Genomic DNA, 25510 nt, shown 5'->3' on the forward strand with positions numbered 1-25510 from the left:
CAGGAATATAAGGAAAAGCTAGGAAGACAGAAAATTTCAACCAAGTTTAAGAAAACAGATTAAAATGGGTTTGCAGAACAGTTTAAATAAAATACTTTTGGCTTTCATTAATTGTACTTCCAGTAGTGTCTTTAATACAGTTCCAAATGTCTTTATACTGAAGGAAAAAAGAAATGTAATGACATCAACCAAAAGTACATTCTTACTAATGCTGAGGGAGTAGGCAATTTAATGTATTGTTATGAGAATTCATTGATAACAATGGGTGATTATGACCACTGTTGTCTAATGAATGCTAATTATTATCACAAAGAATGAAACTAATGATAGGTTCCTTTCTCAATTAGAGTTAGCCGTGAGGGAACATGAGTGTTAGCAATACAGGATATTTCCTCTAAGTCAAAGGTCATGTAGACCGACAGGAAAATTATATTTGGCTTGGAACTACAAAGAATAAAATTAAAAAGCAATGAGTGCTCCCGAAAAGTTATTTGCAAGATGTTCCTCCCAGCTAGATCTTATTTTGGGCTACATTTACTTACATGTAGGGGTATAACTTGCCATGGTAACTGTTTGAGGATATCGTGGATATAACAAGGTATGAATGCTGGAAGTCCTAAGGCTGTGCTAGGAATAATAACTCGGATGTTTTCTTTTTCTGATCACATTGTGGAGAATAGTCTGACACAGACAGGAGAATGGACGAGATGACATAATTCATTCTAAAAATCATCTCTTCCTTCATTGCTTTCTGGTCCTCATCCTTTTTCCTGCCTGGTGGCAAATTGGTTGGCAACAAATAAAAATTATAGCGTCTGTTTCTACTATCCATCTGGGGTTTTTTTAATGTCACCCACACACATGCCCATGTATCTACCCACCCACTTATATTATCTTGCACAGAACACATTCATTCTCTCACTCACATAATTTATTCATCCCAACATGCACTAGTGCAGCTGCCATTTAGCTTTTGTTTACTGGTAGCCGTAGCAATATTTAAACAGATGTCTATTTACATCCGAGGAGCACATCAATTCTTGCCTGTATGCGTGTACAGCCTTAGTTATAGTTTCTAATGTCAGTATCTTCCTTTGTTTGCATAGTCATCAACAGTATTTCTGTTCAGAGTTGAATAATACAGTATTTCCTATTTGAATAATAGGGTGTCTAAAAATGTAAAATACTTGAAAATGTTTTAAAATAAAATGCCTTATTCAAACAGAAATTTAAGTTACCAGGTCTATCCCGATTCTTGAAGAACTCCCTTTGTTTCCCTTATGAGAGTTTAGTTGAAGTTCAATTTTCATGAGCTTGCTGTAGGTTTTTTGATGAGAGGTTTGTTTCTACCCAAAACAAGGGGATGATTTTTGTAATAAAACCTGAACTGCAGTGATCATGATGAGGAAAAAATGTATATATTCAAGGATCCACATAGTTTCTGAACAGGTTTTCCAAATATGAATGTCATCCTGTACCATCTTTCCTTATTCTCAGAAAAAGATACTTCAGCATTGAAAGGAATTTGTATTTCCAAATGCAAACTTATCAAAGACAGAAGGTAAGATATATGGCCTAATCAGTTTGCTATTCTTCTCGCCTCTATCTTCTCAGGTTTGTGTCTCTGAAATGAGAGCAGTAGACCTGGGACAGTTAAGGAAAGTGCTTGTTGAGCACCATAATGTGGGTTATGGAGCCGGATGGTACCTCGACCAAGTTGTCATCCATGAATCAGGCAAGACTGAAGAACAATATGTATTTCTTTGCCAGCAATGGTTAGACAGTGGAGTTGGTGATGCACAGATGGAACGAACATTGAAACTTCTTGGAAAAGTCAGGAATGGAGTGTTGACAGGAAAGATTTATGGTAAGGTCCAAAATCGTCAAAACTCCTTCCAGCTTTGGTTTTAATTGTAATCCATAATATTTTTTTGTTATTTTTAAGGCTAAAATGAAACTACAGAAACAAGTATAGCTTGAATGCGAACTCCCTCTCTTACACCAATTTTCTCTCCAAACACTCTGCTGAGATGGTAAATGCAATTACAATGCTCAGGGAAGAAACACTAGAGCATAAGGGAGATATTAAGTGACAGAGGCAATGAAGGTACTATGATTTTAGTTGAGGTTAGAAAAAAAGCTGAAGCAGAAAGAAGTAGGTTGTTCCATATGGCATTCAATGCAGAGCAGAAGGCTCCTGCAACAGTGATGAAATCACAAGAGATACAAAAACTCTTTTAGCAGAATGCGATTTTCCCTTATGTTCGTATATTTGCAGAAAGCATTTGCTTTTATTTGCAGTTTTCTTTTTTACTTATATCAATGGCACAAGTTCTTGCAAACAGTTAGTTGACCTGAAGTCAATATTCTATTCAGATTGTTTAATTAACAAACAACCAAAATTCAGAAACAACTTAGACACTGAAAACATGCTTTGCCAGGATACTGTATTTTTTAGCTCTCTCATGTATCTTTAAGAGGTGTAAAATGCTGGTTTGGGTCCATTTATGAAAACTGAATCAGAACTGATAGACCAAGCTATGTAAAGCTTAACTAATCTGAAGGTGTGAATTTGCATTCTGTATCAGCCATTTTGTAAACCAATCTCTATTAACTTCCATGATCCTGCACATTTCCTTTTATGTTCAGAGAATTTTGTACTATGCATAATTGCAGATAAAACTAATAGGTTATATCCTCCTATTTAGTCATTTATAGTTAGTCCACTTGTGAATATCTCATATCAGCTAACAAAACAGAAATTATGTTACTGATAGTACAGAAAAACAGAAAACCATGGAAATATTAGCATATTATGAGCAGCTAGAGTAGTGACAATTTCAGAATAAGAAATAGCTGTATCTCACCACTGCAAGTATTCTAAGTCTCTATTAAGTAGATTTCATAGGTGTCCTACATAGTCCATAGAGGGAGGCAGGTGTCTCCTGAGGGAATTTCAGAGAAGAAGCCCAAGATTGGTCAAAATCTGCCGCATATTTCTTCACTGATAATATGAAGAGTGAGAGAAATCTTACATCCTTGTTTATGCACCTTGATTAATGTCTGAATATAGCTGTGTAAAAAAAATTTCCTTGCTTGGTTTCCCACACAGACATAGTCCTCAAAAATCTGAGTACAGATTTGATAATAATTTCATGTTTATGGTTATTAATACTCAGTGCTGCATCTATTGAAAATAATTTTTGGTCTGGGTGTATAATAAATCCAGAATTAATATGACAAGTAAACAGACAGCCTATGAAGAATGGATAAATAAAAGACAAATCAGCAAAGAGCAATATACCTTAGGGGTCAGAAACTATATGGATACAATGGAATTTACTAAATTTCAAGCTAAATCAGATTTTGTAAAAGAAGTAAAAGAAACAGTAATGGTTCTTCAACCCTTTATTCATTAAAAGAACCTTCAAAGATGAGTAACTATTCAGGAGCAATAGAGTGCAGACTGAAGATCAGAATCCCTTAACAAATAGAATACCTTGTCTCTCTTCTCGTTAAGGAACCCTAATGTTGGCCAGGGAAGCCAAAAGCACAGTTACTAATGGGATGAGCTTACTGGAAATCAGAAAATCTGAAACACAAATAGAACTTTGAGCTCCATTTACTCAAACAGTGACAATCAGGGTAGTTGTTAGCCCAGTGGCAGATCTAATAGCAAGGATTTAAAACAATTTTATGAAGACTTAACAAACATAATGCCTCCATCTAAAGAATAGAAAGCATAATGTAGGTGAATACAGACCTAGTAATTGTTCACATGAAAATCTTTATAACACGCTTTTGAAGAAATGAATAGTTGAGACAATAGAAGCAAATAAGAAATGAGAAAGAATGCACCATCTTTACTAAAGATAGACTGTAAAATAAGATGATACTACAGAAATATTTTGCAGTAAGACAAATGTAATGACATTTAATCTAAATTCTTGTATTGAATTTTATTTTCTCTATGGGAAATTATTAGGTAATCACAAGAAAGTGAAAAGTAGCAGTAAAGGAAGAATTGTAAAGAGCTGGAGAAAAGACAATGAATATGTTAATGAAATCTTTTGGTGCTACAAAGCTGGGAGTGCTATCAGAAGAGGCAAAGGTTGTGTGATAAACTTTGAGAACTGACAGGAATTGAACAGATTTCTGTGGCAAGCAGCTTGTATACAATTAGTTGTTAACTCAACTTGCTGTAGGAGTTCTCAATTCTGACATGGTCCCAGTTTCAATTGTTTTGGGTTTTTTTTAAAAATTAGGAACTAAGTAGCAGCTAAGGGTCCAAAAACTGTATTTGATCTGTATTGCCATCTTGTGTAATGATTTCTGCTACACAAATTCATCAACAGGAGGACTATGAGAAATACCTGGGTTTGTTATAAGATCACAGGATAATTTTGAGGCAGTAATGTGACATGGCTATAGGGTTACTGTGACCCCACAGTGTATGTAGGCATTATCAGTGAAAATCAAAGTGGATTACTGGCTTTACAGAGAAACTGTGACATTTCACCAGCAGTGCTGTGTGTGATTGTGGCCACCTCTGTCCAGAAGGACTGGATCAAGCTGGAATAGTTGTAAAGAAGATAAGATGACTGAGAAAATGGCAACTTTTTGTTGTGAAAGGGTAATTAAAGAAAGTGACAGATTTAGAATAGCTAATGAAATGCTCAAAATGGACACAGTAGTGATCAATCAAATTAATGGTGGCTTACACATCAAGAAGAGAAGAGAGTTATTTAAGCTAACAAAGTTGTCATAAAAATAAATGGGTTTCAGCAGTCCACTAATGCTTTTACAAGAGAATGAAAATATTTCTGAGAAAGAAACAAAGAAAGATTAGATTTTTAACACTGCAGTCCGTTTTGGGTTAACTCTGGCTGGATGCCAGGTGCCCATCAAAGGCTGTTCAGCCTTTCCCTCCTCAGCTGGACAGTAGAGAAAAAAACACAATAAAAGGCTCAGGTGTCAAGAGAAGGACATGGAGAGATCACTCAGCAGTTACTGCTGTGGACCAAAAAGACTTGACTAGGGGAAATTAGCTTAATATATTACCAATTAAATTAGAGCAGGATAATGAGAACTAAACCCAAATCTAAAAATGCCTTTCCTCCTTCTTCCTGGGGTAAACTTTACTCACAATTTTCTCTACCTCTTCCCATGCAGTTGTGCAGCAGGACAGGAAATGAAGCTTGCAGTCAATTTATCATGCTGTCTCTATTGCTTCTTCCTCTTCCACTGCAGCATGGGGTGACAAGAGATAGTCCTCCCCAAACTTCTCCAAAGTAAGGCCTTCCAGTTGGCTGCAGTTCTTCCTGAACTGCTCCAGCATGGCTTCTTCCATAGGGTGTAGTCCTTGAGGAGTAAACCTGCTCCAGCACGGGCTCTCTCCACGGGGCCATAAGGTCCTGCTGGGAGTCTGCTCCAGTGCAGGCTCCCACGAGGTCATATCTTCCTTTGGACATCCACCTGCTCCATCATGGGATCCCCCATGGACTGCAGATGGATCTCTGGTCCACTGTGGACCTCCATGGGACACAGGGACACAGCTGCCTCATAATGGTCTTTACCATGGGCTGCAGGGGTATCTCTGCTCACCCTCTTTCTGCAATGACCTGAGGAACTGCAGAATTGTTTCTCTTTCATTTTCCTACTCTTCTCCAGTTGCAATGATGTAGGTCTTTCTGCCTCACTTTCTTATCCCAGAGGTGCTCTCACCATCACTGATAGCTCAGCCTTGGCCAGGGTGGGTCTGTCTTGGAGCAAGCAGGAATTGGCTCTGCTGCGTAGGGGGGGCTTCTAATGGCTTCTCACAAAAGCCATCCCTGAATCCCCTTATCTACCAAATGAGGCCCTGCAAACCCAATACACTGCTTTATACTTAACTAACGAGAAGGAAGGAAGCTGCTTTTAAATTGAATCTTAAATTTATCATAAATTATACAATTTAATTTATGTTATAGCAGCCTATGGTGCTGTACTATCCAACTGACATAGTCCTTCCATTCCTGGACTGGAATGTATAGATTCCAGCTATCTATATATTGATAGTTTAAGGCCAAGTATTACAGTACTAAAGGGGTAAAATATCCTAGATTATGTCATGTGGGATGTGATAAATTTTCATTTGACTTCCATTTTTTTCACAGATATCATTGGTTTCATTTACATTTAATGTTCATAGGCATGAAAATAGATTTAGGATTATTCATGAAGTTGTAACACTGAAATTATTTTAGATGATTTTACAGATGGTGAGTGCTAAATTTTTATGTCAACAAGTGCGGGATTTACGGCACAGATCCTCACCTGATCTAAAGTAATAAAGCTTTATTTGCATTAGTTATAGTAGGAGACAAAGATTTTCCTGTTGTGGTTAGGAAGATGAGGTGCCTGAACATTCTGAAGCTGAGGTAGGAAGCTGGAGTTTGTGGACATAAACTCCAGGAGCCTCTGATTCCATTACTCAAAGTAAAACAACCTATTTTACAAAATAGCTATTTGAAATTATCAGATACATACTTTGTCTCAATTTGCATAAACAGAGCTAAATCTTGTTATTAAAAAAATTCTGCTCAGTTCTGCAGTAGCCTGGGTGACCAAAAATTCTGATTTTCAGTTTTTTAAAATTGAAACAATGTCTTTGATAACCCTGAATTTTCCATATATGCTATTAACATTAATTAAAATATTAAAGCTAGCTAAATTAGCGAGATTTTTTTTGGATGAAGTTTCTGACCTTCAAAACTGTCTTGTTGATTGAAATTTTAACCAAATATGTGTTCCCCGTAAAGTTGCCAAAGTTACTTAGGAGTCTACTGACACCAGACTCCAGTCTTTCTGAGCCTTCGGGGATCTGTCAATTCATCTCCAGTGCTTAAGTGACTAAATGCTTCAAAAAGACCTAGTAAAAATTCTCCTGGAGTCTTTCCAGAGTCCCTAAAGTAGACAAAACTATGTGATGCTATACAGGACTATTTTTAATCTCTCAGCAAACATTACTTCTTCACAGAAGAAATGGATAAAGTTTTTTACTTTGCTGTCATGATAATTGTGGTGAGGTGTGATAAAAATATTCCTTTTCAAGCACTGAACCAATTTATCTCACCACCATATTCTTGTAGTATGTATGGAGCATATTTTAACATATTCATTTAAGTAAATCTCAAAAAAGTTAAAATTAAAATATTCCCTGATCAAAAGCAAACTTGATAACCAGTAGTATCTTGTAAAAAATATGCTGCTGGTGACTAGTGAGAAAAAAATATTTAAAATCATCAGGAGATATTTATAAGGGGCAGGGGGAGAAATCGACAGATTCTCATGGCTCTTCACAAGTCTCTAATGTGGAACTCACAGCCTCATCTGCACGTTGCTCTTGGACTGGCCCATCTCTAAAGTATCAGCTACCACTATGGAAGGACTGACGTCCAAATTTGCTTTTCACTAAATCAATAATAGGGAGTTAACCTGTCATGTGCCAGTATTTGAGCTCAGTACAAAGGTGGGAAGGGGTTGCTAGTCCCTCACTAACTCAACCTCTTACAAACTGATGTATTATTTTGGATATTCGGCAAACCCATTAATTTTTTTACTCCTGTTTTATTTCAACAGGGACTTGGGATATCCACGTCATGACTAGTGATCTTTCTTCTAGTTCCACAAACCCTAAAATGTCTCTAACTGTATGTGGTGAAAAAGGAACTTGTACTTCAGTCACATTCCCCAAAGGATCCCTTAAAAAAGAGCAGATTTATGAGACTTCTATTGAACTAAGTAAGAAATTTAATACTATATTCAAAGTTCGCCTAGAAATTGAAGAAGCTGCAGAAGGAGAGACTTGGCATTGCCGTGAGGTAAAAACTAAAAGCTAAAGCAATTATTTATTGTATCTCTATTATTTTTTCTTTGCTTTCCATATTCTATTGCTATTTCTTCCAGTTTTCAGTCCTGTCTGAGATTGCTAAACTTTTAATTTACAGAAGCTGCAACAGTTGTGGAGTGCTAACTTCAGAGACTTCTCAAAACACTAGGATAGCTATGGATAACAAAAATCTTGTGAACCTGGATGGCTTTCTGGAGAGCCATATATACAAATGTGCTATCATCTTTAGCACATCAGTGATGTCTTTTCAGAACTGTACTCACTGGCATACATTGCAGTATTTACATAACTCCAAATTGGCTGTTACATGTTGTAGAGTCAGTGATCCATGGCAAATAATTAAGGCAGACACTAGAAATGCATTTTGATGAAACTATCTGCCTTTTAAGTTGGCATATGAAAAAAAGAAGTGAATAGCAAAAGTGACAATCTTTCTTCTGATATCCAGCTAAAACCTGACATCACACTGAAATTGCAGTGGCATTTCTCTATAAGAAAAAATATCTTCATCTCCTTCTGCTGGAAAAATAAAAACAATTCTAAAGGAAAGGTTAATCTTCTTTAAAATTGCAGACATGCTTTTTGTCCATTAATGTTTCTATTTTGTTCTTATTAAAAACTGGAGAAAAAATAATTTTCCTTTCCAATACATGGTATTACTGAGCTGAACTCCCTGACATTTAAACAGTAGGCAGGTTGTTAATTTCATCTTCATAGCCAGATGAAATAGTCATCCAACAAATCTATCAAAATTAAGACTGCTTCTGGAGTACTGTAGGAGACAGTAAACCACAGCAAAAATTTCAGAACAGAAACCTGGCAGCTGAAAACAGTGACATCTATTAGTCTGCTTTATTTCGTTAGCTCAGAACAATCACTGAAAGCTCAGTTTAAGAGAAATCAGCACAAGTTATATAAATAAGGAAAAGCTGCACCCTTACCTTAGGTAGGAAGAGGTAGTAAAAGAAATTATAAATTTCATTGTTTTGGGATACATGTCAATTATGTGGGTTTTAGGGAGACATTTCCTCTTATTCCATGGTTTTTCTAGCAGGACTGGCTGAATCATTGTATAAAATAACTAGGTTGGTATAGGAGGTTGTGGATAATATCTGTTATTAAAGACAGCTTAGCAGTGTATTTACACTGCTGGTTAGAATCACCATGGTCATTTCTGTGCTATTTTGTTTTGATTTTACAAGATTGTACCTCCAGAGAGTCTGAGATTTCTGCCTTCTATCAAAAGTAAATGCAGGTGTAGTTGGTTGATTTTCATATTTAGATTCAGACTTCATTCTTATAGCCATAACTACAAAATAATAATCCTGATTTTTTTAGGAAATTGAAATAATTAGAAAATAATGCCTAGAATAAAATTAATTAAGGTATGCCTTATTTCTGCAGCATGTAATAGCTAATATCTTCATTCTTGCTGCTTTCACTTTTTGAAGAAATAAAACACAGTAAATGAAATCTGAGTTTCAATAAACTGTTCAGGAATATAGGTATTATTATGAAAGGAAAATTGTGCTAGCATTATCCTTCACAGTGCATTTTAAAAACTCTTTCCAGTTTGTCTGTCATAATGAAAAATACTAAGAGCCTTTTGAAGACAAAACAATGCTACCATCTCCCAGTGACAATTCCTAACCAAAGATGGTTTTGCTTACTGGCTTAAAGGTTTGGACTTTTTAGTGAATTAGGTCACGAAGAATTGAAATGAGTGAATTATAGGTGCCCTTTTTAATGCAGGGTTACTTCCTACAAAGTACTTTCAAATATGTTCTCTGGTCTAGGTTTAAATAGTTTAGAAAATGGGAATTCATCTCAGTCTAGCTGGTAGTGCCATACTGTAAGATATCTCATTATTAAAACATGTTTTCTTATAGAAAGAATAAGCTTCTTAGCTCAGGATCAACATTCTCTTAGTTTATACACAGAATTTCATAGAGATTGAAATTAGTATCAAACTCTATCTATTCAAGTGCTACATATGTACTGATATATATATATAGATATAGATATATATACGTCAGAAGGCATTCTTAATTCCTGTATTTCAGTTTTTTCCAGAAACATTTCTTTTCCTTTCTCCTGTTACTTAGAATAAGAAAACATTCTGCACTGAAAAATATTGTGGCATATTGACATTTCTCACAAGCTGAAATATGCCCATACCAACACTTCTTTTTCTTTCATATGCTGGATGAATAGGTTACATAAAGGAAACTTTTTGAACAATTTCAAATATTTTTTTTCCTTCACTGCAGTCTCTGCAGCAGTAATGTTGACAACACTTTAATTACCTTTAATTGGGAAAGATATTTATTCCTTCTCATTTGAAAGGCTGTTTTCAAAAGCATTTTAGAAAAATTTATTTCCTCTTATTTTTAAATTTTAAAATGATGTGTCATAGCTGTTTAATAGTTTGTCTTTAGCTATAGTTTGCATTAGAGCGCAACAGATGCCAAAGTTATTTCTTTTTATTTCTTTGATAAGGTAAAGCTTCAACACAGAGAAACAAAAAATGTTCTAGAATTCCCATTTTGTCATAACTTTGCCGATGAAGAAGGAGGAAGAGTAACCGAGCTTCCAGTTCTCACAGCTGGGTCTCCTTTTCCAGCAGGTTTGTCACAAATTGGAAACACTGGGAGAGATTTGGTCAGTGATGATGTCCAATTTTCAGAGAAGCCCAAAGGATTTTGCACATATTTTCTATTAATTTCTGCCATGGCTAGGTCCAGTCCAGTCCAGTCCAGTCCAGTGTTTAAAACCAGTATCTTACACCCTAAAACTGAGCACTGTGCACTCAAGTCTGATTGGTATCAGTTTGTGACACATAAAAGAGCAAGCATATGGCACTGAAACTATTAAAAGGGTTTTGAACAGTACTCAGAGTTTAGCTTTTATTCAGTAATATGATCTGGTTCTCTCACAGGCTGAGCAGGGAAATACAGAGGAGATAACTCTTGTACTGTAATTTCAGGCAAGAAGGAGCTCCATGTCCCCCCCACCCCAAACAGATCTCTTGTTTTTTGTGTTCCTAGAATTGCAAGCTTTCTTTTCCGGTGACTTAGCAGTCATATGTCATCCAACTCCATCAGAGTTGTGCCTTGATCCCCTCAACACTGGATATGTTTATTTTGTTCTGTGTTTTTTATAAGGTTCTATAACCAAAGTTAGAGAATAATGGAAGAACTCTTATCCTAAATGAATATTCTACCATGATAATATCATAGGCTACTCCAGAAGTTAAGGGTTTAGATCAAGAACAGAAGTAATCTGTATATTCTTGCCTCTTTTGCTGTGCTTTTAAAGTTAGTATCAAACAAAGCACTTAGATAGGAGCTTCTTAAATGTGAATTTGAGAAAGTATTGATCAGAAATTCATTGGTAAAATTCTTTGATTTTAAATACTTCTTTGATTTATTTCTTTATGGAAGAACACATATTTAAATCTTTTAAAATGCTGCTCCTTTTTCTGAGGAGCATTTAATGTAAGGACAGATACTTTTTCTTTACCTCTCCCCACATTTTTTTCTCCTTTTGAATTGAATGTTTTGGGGATGTGATCTCTTTCTTATTTTAGGGATCACATCACCAGAGTGTTATGCATTTCTCTGGGAGTACAAACAGGTATTTTACATAAGCAGACTTTCAAGGAGTGCTCAGCTGAAGGGTTGTGTGCTCACACCGTGTGTTCTCTCACATGTCATCTCCTCTCCTGAGGCCAATAACTCCAACTGGTGAAGTGCAGAGTGAGCAGCCACTGATTGGATCATGATCCAGAGGAAATACAAAAGTTGTTTTCTTCCTGACAGAATCCAGCTTCATTTGAGCTCCATGAGGCTCTGAACACAGGTGCACTTGTTCAGTGATTTAGTATCATCCATGGCCTAGAAACTTTTTCATTGGAGTGTCATAATTAAATGCATGCAAGAGGTGATAAGAGTATTATTTACACGCTTTTATATGAACTTGTTATGTGGCTTTTTTTTCCTCTTCTGCCTGTGTTTCAGGCCCACTCAAATTATTTAGCTTATTATTCTTTATATTAGTTGCTCTTAAATTCTAATTACGATGCATCTATGTGCTTTTACAAGCATTACACTATATTTTGGTCCTCTGATCACTCCAGATAGGATGAAAAATGAAAATATAATAGAAGTAATTGATTAAATAACATATATTTTAACTGGTTTATGTTTGGTAAACCTTTGCTTTCTTTTTCCCCACAGTGAAAATCTATGTTCTCTACATCACCACGGGGGCTATCCCTGGGTCAGAAACAGATGCAGATGTGTATATCATGCTGCAAGGCTCATTGGGAGATACTGGCAGAAGAAAGTTAATTAGAAAAGGAGACGAAAATTTCACTAATGGAAAGGTATACTTATAAGTTCTGCAAGATATTTTTCGCTTTTAGAACCCAGTCCAATCACTGTGGATTTAGTGGGAAGAGGGAAGTCTACAAAGTCCAGTTTACAACACTCTGTGATTGTTTATCTATCAATATCTCAAACTTATGTGGGAAATATCAATCCTTATGCAGCTGATGCTAGCAACACTGACAGCTGATAAAGTGACAATATCAAGTGCTTTTATATTTAATTTTACATCCAAATTTTAATACCTCTTTTCTTGCCCATGCCACTCTTCAGACTATGGCATCTTTCCCTGATTTCTACTGTCTACCCCTCAGTCTGACTCTTGGTCTCTCTCCAGACTGTCAGACACTACTGTCCATAGTTTTCTTTGGTGTACCAGGAGGGTTCCTTCATTCACTGTGCAGGAGTGAGTCTTGTAGCTCATAGACATAGACCAGTCAAAGTCCATTATTGCTGCCAGAGATGCATTTCCTCGATGTATTGTCAGTATAAGCAGAAATTGGAGGGAATTTAGGTACTGAATATGCTGCAGAAACATGGGTAGACTTACAGAAAAATGCATGCCTTTGACATAAAACCTTGTGCCTGTAGGAAGTTCTCAATAGAGGGAGTGAAAAATTTTCAGCTGAAAAGATCACAAGATATTTTGAACATGGAATAAACAAATTGCTTGTACTTACTCTGGCTCTTTTTCGGAAACAAATTTGAGGACTGAAATGATTTTTTAAGTATTCCAAACCAAATATCTGTTACAGAAGATTTGTGTTGGAATAGTTGAAGTTTAGAAAAAAATCCACCAGTGTCTTGCAACCAGTAAGTTATTTTAATCTGTTGGTGTTGGCTGCCAAGAAAATGAGAGTTTCTTCAAGGATGCAAGTTTCCAAATCAGCCTAGACTGATAGCCAAAGCAGACATGGTATGTGTGATTAGGAGGCGCTCAGCTCCTAACTACCCCTAGCCTCATCAATTCAGTGTCAATTGAAAGTGAGTATTATATTTCTGGATTTCAGCTACTTGAAATACTTATTCATAAGAAAAGTTAAGGCGTTTAAATCTTTATTTTTTAAGGGATCAGATACTGTGGATAAGGCTACTCAGTTTTGATAAAGTCACGTTTGTCTTCCCTAATGCTGAAGTTCAGGTTATGGTTTACAGATAAGCTGATTTAACTGAATTTTAGAGCTGCAATCCTTTTGTCCTCATGAAGTAAAGTTAGCTTACTATAACTTTTACTGGATTCCTTCTTAAATCATAGTCCCACAAGTGAGTAATCTGATTTCTAGACTGGTAGTTTTTAATGAAGAGGGACCAAGGATGTACATCTAGAAATGTTGACTAAGAAAGCAGAAGTGAACCACAAAGATTTATAACCTGAAGGGTAGTTTTATAGTATTAGCATCTACTTCGGTTTAGCTCAGAATTTTTCTCTCTTACAGAGTAAGATGCAGATCTGGCATGTAGCCATCTCTTCATTATTTATTTGACATTTTATAGGAGCAGTGTGTGAATATAACACAGTATCCTTATATTTCTAAATGTAGATATCAGCACAGGAGGGTTTTAGGGCTCTATAAAGAAATTGCTTGTAGATAAGTAATAGAGAAGCACATAAAAGTCTTGATTCACTCATTTTTCAGTAAAAATAAAGGTATTTGGTTAATTGAAAAGTATAAAATTATTCTGCACGAAAGGCTCCTGCCTATGCAGCAGTATTTTTTCATTATATGTTTTGGAAATTTCCCAGTGTTTTCTTCCCTTTAAAAGTAATCTCCAAAAAGACTCTCAAGTGTAGAATGTCTCTTTCTATACCAACCCAATCACATATTGTGCCAAGGACCCCTGCAGTCAGAGATTCTGCACTTGGTGGTTTAGGGGATTTGGAGTAGAACAGGCAGAATTTGCATTTGGAATCTTAACAGTTGTTCTGACATTTTAAAATGTGCTTTTCCTTGCAATAATTTTTCCCCTGACTATACTGTAACAGCTAGTGAACTGGAACAGTGTTTCTGTTTGAAATCATATCAAAATATGGTGTTAGTCTCACAGAATGTCAGGGCTGTTACAAGCAACAGTTTAGCTATGCAGAAATACATAGAAATGTTTAAATATTCAGCAAAGTTTGCAGTGGATTGGAGATATTCTTCTCTCATATAACATGTTTTTTATTTTCATGAGCTAAGTTACATGACAGTAAAAGAGTGAATTGTCATCTTATATCTGAAAACTTGCTTTGTGCCTTTCCAAAGTCCTTACACCTGTGAGACCATCAGGGAACTTGTAGGTAAAGCAATGTGCATGATATTTTTAATTCACCAGTAAGGCCCTGCAGTTCGCTCCTGAGAGGGCAGCGCTGTCACCGTTGAGAGCTGAGCTTCTGGTGATCTGCTCATTCTAATGAGTGTGAGGACTTGTCCTGCGAGATCCATAGTCTTTCAAATTGCTCTGACATTGATGCCTTGTTTGATGTTCTCCTAAAAGCTGTGAGGATGGACAATGCAATCTCAGCACACGTCTTCATGCAGTTCAACTTTCATGAAATCCTAACAGTACTTATTCATGATTCATGAGTCAGTTTAAGCCTGATTGATGTTACTTGCTTATGAGTATTTTCTTGAACCAAGTATACTCAGTTCAGACATTCTGTGAAAACCAGGGCCCAGTTGTGTAAAATCCTTACAGTATCTCCATGTTGCTTCTGACACACAATATTTTTTCAGCAAATGTCATTCTTGATGCTTCTTTATATGGCCTTTGATAGACTTGCTGTATGCTCTGTCATATGGCTGTGAGTTATCCAAAAATTTCCTCTTTGAGAATGTGGGGTTTTTTTCAGATCAGTTCCATCAAAACCAGTAAAGTACACTGAATATGTTATGACTGATATTTAAGTATTTTAATTTAGGTTTTATGAAATTGGCCAGTATTTCAAGTATTCCACTTTATAGAAGCGCTAAATTCTCCGACAATTTTTGCTTCATTCTATTAGTATTTGAAAAGATATATTCTTTATCCTGCCCTATATTTAGACATCAACTGCTCAGGTTGGTGCCATGGTAACTGCAGCACATACAAAAATTTTCAGTGAGAGGTGACTGTTGGTTCTCAGTTTCAGTACTCACAGATTAAGCACTGACAATTAAAAAAAAAAAAAAACCAACAAAACTTCAGCAAAAAGTCCATGTGTGCCAGGATACAATAAGAAGAATCAGAATGTGGGGCAGTGTCCTGAGGTCACAAGTAGGAAGCCAGTGAAGTCCACATCCCACCACACTGACAGTGCTGCTATTTTGTGACTGCAGATAAACCTTCTCTTATGGAAAGCTTGCCTGACATAATGATTAAATAGGTGCCAAATGTCATTGATCCAAATGTATTAATCACAGTGGCAGGCTGTTGGCCAAGTTACTGTTATACAGAAACGAACACTAAATCAATCTGGTCATCATAGAATCATAGAATTGTTTAGGTTGGAAGAGACCTTTAAGATCAAGTCTAGCTGTTGAGCCAGCACTGCTAAGTCCACCACTGAACCATGTCCCTGACTACATGTTTCCCTGGGCAGCCTGTTCCAATTCTTGACAACAATTTCATTGAAGAAATTTTTTCATATAGCCATTCTAAACCTCCCCTGGTGCAACTCAAAGTCATTTCCTCTTATGCTGTGGCTTGTTACCTGGGAGAAGAAACCAACCCCAATCTTGTTGCAACCAATTTCCCCCCAAGCCTCCCTCCTTCAGGCAGTTATAGAAAGCAATCAGGTCTCCCTGAGCCTCCTTTTCTCCAGGCTAAACATCCCCAGTTCTTTCAGCTGCTCATCTTAGGATTTCTGCTTCAGACCCTTCACCAGGTTCGTTGCCCTTCTCTGGACACACTCCAGCACTTCAATGTCTTTCTTGTAGAGAGGGGCCCAAAACTGAACACAGAATTCAATGTGTGGCCTCATCAGTGCAGAATGCAGGGGGACAATTATTGCCCTGGTCCTGCTGGCCACCCTATCTCTGATACATGCCAGGATGCCTTTGGTGGCCTTGGCCACCTGGGCACACACTGGCTCATGTTCAGCAGCTGTTAACCAGAGTCTCCAGGTCCTTGGTGGTTTTTCAGCCACTCTTGCCGAGTCCTGTAGCATTGCATGGGGGTTTGAGACCCACGTGCAAGACCTGGCACTTGGTCTCGCTGTACCTCATGCAGTTGGCCTTGGCCCTTGGATCCAGCCTGTCCAGGTCCCTTTGCAGAGCCTTCCTGCCCTCCAGAAGATCAACACCCTCACCCAACTTAGGGGTGTCTGCAAACTGACTGAGGGTGCCCTTGATCCCCTCATCCAAATTATCAATAAAGATACTAAACAGGACTGGACCCAGTGCTGAGCCCTGGGGAGCAGCAGTAGTGACCACCCACCTGCTGGATTTAACTCCATTCATCACCACTCTCTGGGCCTGGCCATCCAGTCAGATTTTACCCAGAGAAGAGAGCACCCACTGAAGCCGTGAGCAGACATTTTCTCCAGGACAATGTTGTGGGGAATTATATCGAGAGCTTTCTTGAACTCCAGCTTACCAAATTTCACAGCCTTTCCTTCATTCACTAAGGAGGTCACTCCGTCACAGAAGAAGATCAGGTTGGTCAGGCAGGACCTGCCTTTCCTAAAGCCATGATGGCTCAGCCTGTGTGTGAGTGCTGTGTGATGGTGATATGTACCATGACCTTCCCTGGCACGCAGGTCAGGCCTGCAGTTCCCTGGATCCTACTTCCGACCCTTCTTGTAGATGGGTGTTACATTTGCTAATTTCCAGTCAATTGGCACCTGTCCAGTTAGCCGGGACTGCCTGTAAATGACGGGAAGAGGTTTGGTGAGCACTTCTGCCAGCTCACTGGGTACCCTTAGGTGAATCCCATCCAGCCCCATATGTGTGTCTCTGTGCTGTAGCAGATTGCTGGTCCTTTCCCCTTGGATTGTAGGGGCTTCATTCTGCTCCCTGTCTCTGTTTCACATCGCAGAGGGCTGGAAGATCAGCTGGTCTTGCTATTAGAGACTGAGGCAAAGATGGCAGTAAGTACCTTAGCCTTTCCCTCAGTCTTTGCCAGCTCTGTTTGTGGCACTCATGGTTGCTCACACTCCCTCAGGGCTGCTTCTGTACATGGGGGGGAGCTTGGCCACCATTGGTTCTGGCCCCATGTCCTGCCATCTGCTGTGGCTCGAGCTATGGGTTTCTGGTGGGCTCTCTCTGCTGTCCCAAGGTTCCTTTGGGAAGATCTCCCATGTACCATGCTGCAGTGTTCAGCTGCTGATGGTGCCAGCACCAGAGAGCTCACCTTGGCCACTTGGCTGCTACTTTTGGTTACGCCATCTTTAAATCCATTGAGCAGAAGGATGAATCAGATGGGAACTAGGAAAATATGGAATGCCCCCACAGTGAAGGAAAAGCTGGTGAAGGTTGTCAGAAACTGTGAGGAGAAATGCAGAAAGAAAGAACATTTCTAAAGCTTTATAAAATCGTAGGAGACAGTGGCAAGTACCTGAGTTATGTGCAGTTCTCATTGATACCTCCACGATGGCATTTCCCAGTCAGTGAGAGATTTATAAGGGACAGAGTCAGAACATCCCCTTGCAATCATCCAGCTTGTCTATACAGCACTGCCAATGTTTAGAGCTGAGTGAATAATTAATTTCAGTTTCCTGACATATTCCTGCAGGGCAAAAAATATGTAAAATTTTGTTGCCAAAAATTAAAAACTGGGCAAAATTAATTAATGTTAAAATTACCTGCAAGAGGGGAGTACTTCATTCTGTCTATATAGATCTTAAAAATAAATCATGTAAGTGACATTTCTAAAGCTGAAATGCTTCTCACTTAGTTTCACTTGCCTGTATTCTACACATTTGTTCTAACATGATGGCTTAAGCATCTGCTGCAGAAAGGTTACCTTCTCTCTTCATTTGGACATTTATCTTAAAATGAAATTAGTTAACCTCAGAGAGTGCCTGCTGTTTTCTTTGAAGGAAATTGTCTTATTATATAAACTTATTTTAGATAGGCCAAGTTGGGTAAGTGAATTTTATGCCCTGTTCATTTCAGGGTTTTGATAAACAAGGTAATTTTAAAATAAAATGCAGCTAAATTTATTAGCTTGATTTATTAAAAATCTTAAAACAGTTATGGTTAATACAAGTGTGCTTTTTTCAGGAAATAAAATATTCAATCATTTTCCTCAATGCAGCAAGAACGAAATTAAATTCAGTTCAAGTTAAAAAGTTTAGAAAATATATCTAACTCCAAATGAATAGCTACCAGTGATGAAGTTTAAATCAGCTGGAAAGCTGTTTCAAAGCTTAAGGATACTTGTTTTTTCTTTTAAATACTAGAGATTCACACTGTTTTCTGGCTAAATTTGTCAAAATTTTACTTGGAATTGAATTTTGTCATACTTTTGACTGCTAGTTTGGATAGCTCTCTTACACCAAATTTCTACTGCCCTTGACAGTATTTACGACAATAAGAAAATCAGTATGCCTTTGACAAGTTCAATAGATTATTCTATTTGATTCACTGAAAGGAAGGCTTTCCAGTGATTTATTAACTCTCACAAATCTTTTCAGAGCACTCTTCAATTTAGCACCCTACTTCTTCAAATGTCATAACAGGAGATTGTATTTGCATAATCTCTGAAATCTTGTTTTCTTCCAGATAAATCATGGAAATACTAAAGAGCATAAGCTTATTAACTGGCTTCATTGCAATGAGATGTGCTTGAAAATATTCTCTTTTTACAGCTTCACTTGGAGACATACAAGTTAGACATTTTATTATCCCATTATTTTATTTGATTATAGTGTCTTAATCAAAATATCATACAATGATATGCATTTCTGAAGTTGAAGAGAATTACATTCATCCTGTTTTCTTTGCCTGTTAAACCAGATCTCAAACTTGGACTGTTATTCAATCAATCCAACAATCAGGCTGCATCAGATGGGATTGAGTCTGTCCAAAGTGATGGCTGTCCTATGTTTGTTTGTGTTTTGTTGATGGTTTTGTTTGATTTTTAAATCTCTTTTGTTTGATATAATTTATGATTACAGCTTTGGATGTGGCTGATGATACTGATCTAGGTAGCAGTCCTCTTGCATTTTATTAAATACATTTTAAAGTCTAATTGAAATGTCTTTACCTAGTTTGCAGAATGTTCATAGCTACTGATCATTATAAAATGCCCCTATTATTTCTTACTCCTGTTGCTGTTTTGTGCATAGAAATCTTGTTTCAAAAGGATTTCTTTCCAGTTATACTAAGATTATTAACATAAGATCAGTGCAGGGCAAATATATTTGGGGTTTTTTACTACCCCTATTCTTTCACTGATTCTTTACCAATCTTGTTGAAGACTGATAAACTATGATAAATGTGGGTAATCAGAAACCTCGAATGATTCATTCATTATAATCTATGTTAATTTTTTAATGCAGGGATAAAAATTTTCAATGAATTTATAGCTGAGAATTTAACATAATACAAAACCATGCTTGTTTTTGTATTATGCAGAAGGAATTCAGCGTTAGCTTTTTCAGATGCATGAAAACCCCTGTTTTTAAATAAGCATTTTTAAAGAAGGATACAGAACACTACAAGACAGTGAGGGCACAGTCAGAGGCACTGTCCATCCTTCCACTGAGCTGAGCCAAGACAGTACTGCTACCAGTGCTACTTACCACCCAATATTTCCACCTCTGAAGTCTGCTGGCACAGTGACATTTGCTCTGTCCAATGTTTATTTAGTTTAAGCAGTTAATATCATTAGTGATTTGGGCTTTTTCACTTGGTCTATCTCAATAAAATTTTGCTGGAGCTGATTTTGTGATTGTCCTGGCCCAACTAAAAGGTGATAGTGTCCATCTAAGAGAAGGCAGTGATGTGACAAGCATTTGGGACAGGGTGAAGAGGTTCTGTTCAGCACAACTGGAAGAGCCCATAGGACCACAGTCTGAAGGGGCAAAAGTAATTTTTCTCTTTTTTCTCCCTTTCCAGGAATGTTTACACACTGTTTCTCATTTGGCTCAGTGTTACTGGGGGCCTTTATTTTGCCTACCTGTGTTAAAACTGCTTTGTTTTCAGTGGAGTTTCTCCAGATTAACAAGTGAGATCAAAATAATCAGGCAGCAAATCAATAGGTTTGCTAAGCTTAATAGAAAAGGTCCTTTATCTAGACACTCTGACTCGTTTTCCAATAAAAGCCTATTAAAATGATACTAACATTAGCAGTATGGGAAATCACTTGTGCATACAGGTTGATGAAATGAAGCATATGGTGAGTCTTGACTTGCCATTTTCAGTTCTTCTGGGAATATCATCATTAACCAACCATCAAGTCTCAGTACCAAGCCTGTAAAATGATTGGCATTTATAAAGGTAAATATTGCACAGTGACTGTTCAAATGCTTCTTCTGTTACAAGAGCTATTGCAGCTGCTGCAGACAGTGATAAGTTGCCAGCACCGTCACAGAAGAGTACTGAATAAAGTCATAATAAACTGGGTCAGAGATTTAAAGAAAAGGCTCAAAACGTGGGTCCCTGGAAAAAAAAAAAGAAACATTTGACAAAAATCTGAAAAGGATTTAAGGAATAAAAACCCCAAACTTTAAATATTCTGAAAGGATTGCTGGAATTATTGTTATAAAGGAATTTTTTAGTCCTTATTTTCTTAGCCAAGAAGTATGAAAAGTACCAGTTCTGGTTTTGCTAGGGCAGCTCTTCTGGGTCACAGAGGATGTATGGCTCTACCATTGTCAATCTTAGCTGCTCAGGCTGGGAGAATATCTTTCTTTCTCCAGGCAATGCTAATTAAGAAAATTTAGTGGGCTGTACATACATACAAATTGCTTTAATGCTATTCTGAGAAAATTCAATATAAGCTCTGCTGAATTGGACAATATGTATTATTATCAATATTTAAGGTGACTTCTCTGTTCAAACCTAATTTGCTAGTAGTAACTAAAAAAGAATTAACATTTTTTCCCTAGGGGAAAATGATGAAGATAAATTTCATATTCTATAGGTTTGCTTATGTTCTGTGTGTTTTCTTCCTCTCTCTTTCTCTTTCTGCAGAAGAATTAACCCTCCAGTAATTTCAAAGGTCCCCATTTGTAAGTCAAATAAAAGGTAGAATATCATGTGATGTACAAGACCTGTCAACAACTCGAGTATTTAGAAAATTTTGTGCCTAATCCATGGTCTCAGGTGAATCTACAAAAATATTAGCTAAATTATTAATAATAATTGAATTTCATAAAATTTGAATGAAATATATGTCATAATCTCTCTGTTTGCAGACAGCTTGAGAGGAGAAAAGGGAATTAAATTTAGCAAATAAATTATCTCTAGCCAATTGTTTTTAGCTCTAACAATTATAGTTGCTGCTCTTTCTCTGTTCTCTTTTGGTCTCTTGACTAAAATAAAGCTCATTACACTGTGTAGATTTTCAAATGTACACGTAAAGAGAAAATGTTATCTTGGAGTTTACCCCACATGACACAATTTCTAGTCTATTTAATAGTTCCTTAACTTGCAGTTTATAAGATGTTTGAATAGTGTTCAGATTTGTCCATGGATTTCTGAGATTTTACATTCTCTAAAGTGAGCTCATTAAAATGGCACATTGACAAATGATAAAGTACTGTGTCTAACACAAACCAAACATCAAACTTTTCACAAATGTTTTTTCCATCAAAATATACTTATTTTCATAGGGAAAAGGAATTGTAAAACCTTTTGTATCTTAACTAAACTTGCTTTTATCTGTGGCTGGATCCTCCAGGTCATAGATAACCCATAGCACATGCTGTCCCTGATTTATTAAGTCACTAAATTAATAAGTACTAAAAGTTTGTTAACCATCAAACTTGATGAAAGTCAGACCCAACTATTCTTCTGGGCACAGCACAAGCCTAGAAGCAGCAGATTATTGTCTGTAGTTTTCCTATATTCCTAACTCTCCTTTCCAAGAGTCGATCACTGACAACAGATTTTTTTGGAGATGCTGATGACCATGCCACTAAATTAGTCATTCTCTGGAAAACTGTTTTCTCTTAAAAAGAAATTATTTTAACGAGTATCTGACAAGAGCTTTCTCATGTGTTTCCAATAAAATAATTGTTTCAGCTGAGGTAGAAATAATTTTCTTCCCAGTGGCTGGTATGGGGCTGTGTTTTAGATTTGTGCTGAACACAGAGCTGATAACACAGAGATGTTTTGGTTATCACTGAGCAGGGCTTGCACAGAGCCAAGGGCTTTCCTTCTTTTTGTGCTGCCACACTGGTGAGGGGGCTGGGAGTGCTTGGGAGGGTGGGAGGAGACACAGCCAGGACAGGTGACCCCAGCTGACTAAAAGGGTCCATGTGGCATCATGCTCAGTATATAAAGTGGGGGAAGAAGGAGGAAGGAGGACATTTGGAGTGATGGCATTTGTCTTCCTAAGTAACCTCTGCAAGTTCTGGGGCCCTGTTCTTCTGGAGATGGCTGAACACCTGCCTGCCCATGGGAAGCACTGAATAGATTCCTTGTTTTGCTTTGCTTCTGTGCATGGCTGTTGCTTTCTCTGTTAAACTTTATCTCAACCCACGAATTTTCTAGCTTTTACCATTCTCATTCTCTCCTTGATCTTGCTGGTGAGGGAGTGAGCAAGCAGCTCTGTAGGGTTTGGATACTGCCTGGGGTTAAACCTCAACAATCATGCACTACTATAAACATTATCATTTGCAAGAACTAGCAGCAGTTTTAGGATAAATTTGCACATTTTGTGAACTTAAAATATTTTTTTTATTGACAGACACAGGGGTCTGTATGTTTCTTACTTCAGTCTGTGTTTTTCATCTCCTAACTGCATGTATTTTTAATACATTTCATTTAATAACTGTAACAAATTCATTTTATTCAGACATGATGGTATAACTTTACCAATCCAATTAAAGCTGGAATAAAGGAGTGATCAAATTAATATCACAATTAATGTAAATTAAGAGTTCAAGTTAATGGTATTCAATCATCAAATTAGTCCAATAGGTAATAAAATAAAATGTTTGTGTTGACACTAAACCTTAATTTTTTGATTTGGCTAAGAAAAACATGAAGAGGAGCCTCTTTTCCTGCAGTTCTGCACTCCTTCTAGAATTTCAGCTGTTCCAATATATTTGCTCTGCTGTTAGATTCAGTAAGCCACTGATAACCTTGACTCCTTGTGAGGAAGTATAGCTATTCAAATGCCTCTTTCAGACTTTTTCCTTCATATCATTGTCTCATTTTCCCATTTTACATGATAGCTTAAGAGTGATAATGCAGATGTGTTGATTAGATAGTACATTGTGGCAGTTTTTGACTAACATGACCTTTCTGTCTACAAGTTATAGAGTAGTCAGTAACAGGTTGATTATTATTTTTAGGACACTATTAAAAGTATGGCTCGCACTTTCAAATTCACATGAAAAATGAGAAACAAAAATGGAAGAACAAATTTAAAATTTTTCTGTTTCTAGGGATTCTTTTTAAGTGGATGGTCATATCTAATCTGCACTTTTAAGATCAATAGTTGAGCTTATGCTGTGTCTCATTAAGTTGCAATCTCGTTAGGCTCGTCTTTGTGACACAAATCTTTCATCAGTTCTTCAGCTGGAAAACCTGTCCAGGAAAAAAACTGTAAGTGGTGGAGCAAGAGAACTGCCTATTCCCTGTTTCACCTCTGCACAAACCTTTAAAGGTTGCTCTGGCAGAGCAACTTCAGTGTGAATTACGTTGGGAAGACTTCAAGACTTCTCAGAACTCATGTGTTTTCATCATTATTGCTACCTATTCCCTTCAAAACCATCTTTGCATCCTTAAATCATGCTGGAAATTCCATCACAAATAACACTAGATTTTAACAGTTATCAACCCCAGTAGAAATGAGAAGATAATTCATAAATCTATAAAGCAAAAAATGTGAAAAGTCTCTGTGACAAGAATTTAATGTCTGTTTTTCAGCTGAGGAAATAGGAAATAATTGTAACACTCACAAAAAGCCAGAATCAGATATTGTGAAAGTATTGAATGTCTGATATATCACAATTCTCTTTAGGAATCTTACTTCAGTGTTCTAAACATTGAAAAATTATTGTGGGTTTTTTAACTGATAGAAAATAACAGAACTTATTTCAAAATAGTTTTATTTCATATTTTTCTTTCCATTCAATGATGTATATTGAAACTAATCCTACAAATTAATCCAAATCTGGAACCAAGTTTGTCATTCTTTCTTTAGAGATACCTTCTGTGATGCTTGTTTCTACCCTTCTCCTTCCCTGTATTTCATTCCTGAAATAACCCTTGGGGTCTATTTTGTTAAGAGTAAGATATTTTTAAAATATATTCCCTGTAGATCATTAAACATCAATTTTGGGAAGGAAAATTTCTCATTAAGCAAGCATAGGCAGCTGATAATCTGTGTGGGCAAAGAGGGGGTTTAGCTGGAAATTGCAGAACCACAAAGGGAAGAAATACTTCTTACTGCAGGCATTTAGCATGGTTAAACTTGTCATTTCTGGTTCTGTTGCTATTAATTGAGTTAATAAAAAAATCCTGATTTTCTTCTTGCTTTCATATTTCAAAATACACTGATATTTTAATTACATGATTCTGTTTCCATATGACTTCTGATTCTGAATTTTTCAGGTGGATATTTTTCAAGTGGAGGCAGTAGATATTGGTATTCTGCAAAGGATGGTTGTTGAAAAAGGGAGAGGTTCTGACTGGCTTCTGGAGAAGATTATTGTGAAAGAGTCAGCATCTTCAGGGACAGAAACACTGTTTATGGCTCAAACATGGCTTAAAGACAGACGTGATGGAAAAAGACCTGCCTCAGTAACTCTGGATGCCACAGGTCAACAATATCTTCAAACTATCATCTGCTAAGAAATTCAATCCAAACTGGAGAATGTAGCTGTACTATTTGCTTCTACAAACAAGTTGTGATTTAAAATATTCCAGTAGAACATTGTCATTATACAGGGAATTAGTGTGTCTGAACACTTTGTGTTTTAGTAGCATTTAATAACCACAATTTGCCAGAGGATAATTTCTGCTTTGTTACTCCAGATTTTCAATGGTGTAAGTGCCAAGAAATTTGTCCTATTCCTTTTTTACAAATTCCTACCTCTCCAAGTCTTACTTCTACACCTGCAAACTATTTTTAAGCTTCTAATACCAAT

General features: G+C 36.9%; 1 protein-coding gene across 1 annotated transcript in view; it reads left to right on the forward strand.

Annotated features, from left to right (window-relative positions):
* Window positions 1-25214, forward strand: part of LOC102043616 (lipoxygenase homology domain-containing protein 1) — a 122295-nt gene extending 97081 nt beyond the window's left edge. Inside the window, exons 35-39 of the mRNA XM_031066617.1 lie at window positions 1615-1867; window positions 7621-7862; window positions 10391-10517; window positions 12130-12278; window positions 24975-25214. Of these exons, the coding sequence (XP_030922477.1) occupies window positions 1615-1867; window positions 7621-7862; window positions 10391-10517; window positions 12130-12278; window positions 24975-25214 (1011 nt within the window). The remainder of the gene's footprint in view (window positions 1-1614; window positions 1868-7620; window positions 7863-10390; window positions 10518-12129; window positions 12279-24974) is intronic.
* The last annotated feature ends 296 nt before the right edge of the window (window positions 25215-25510 follow it).

This window comes from Geospiza fortis, unplaced genomic scaffold (assembly GCF_000277835.1).
Source record: "Geospiza fortis unplaced genomic scaffold, GeoFor_1.0 scaffold53, whole genome shotgun sequence".
NCBI classification, from domain to species: Eukaryota; Metazoa; Chordata; class Aves; order Passeriformes; family Thraupidae; genus Geospiza; species Geospiza fortis.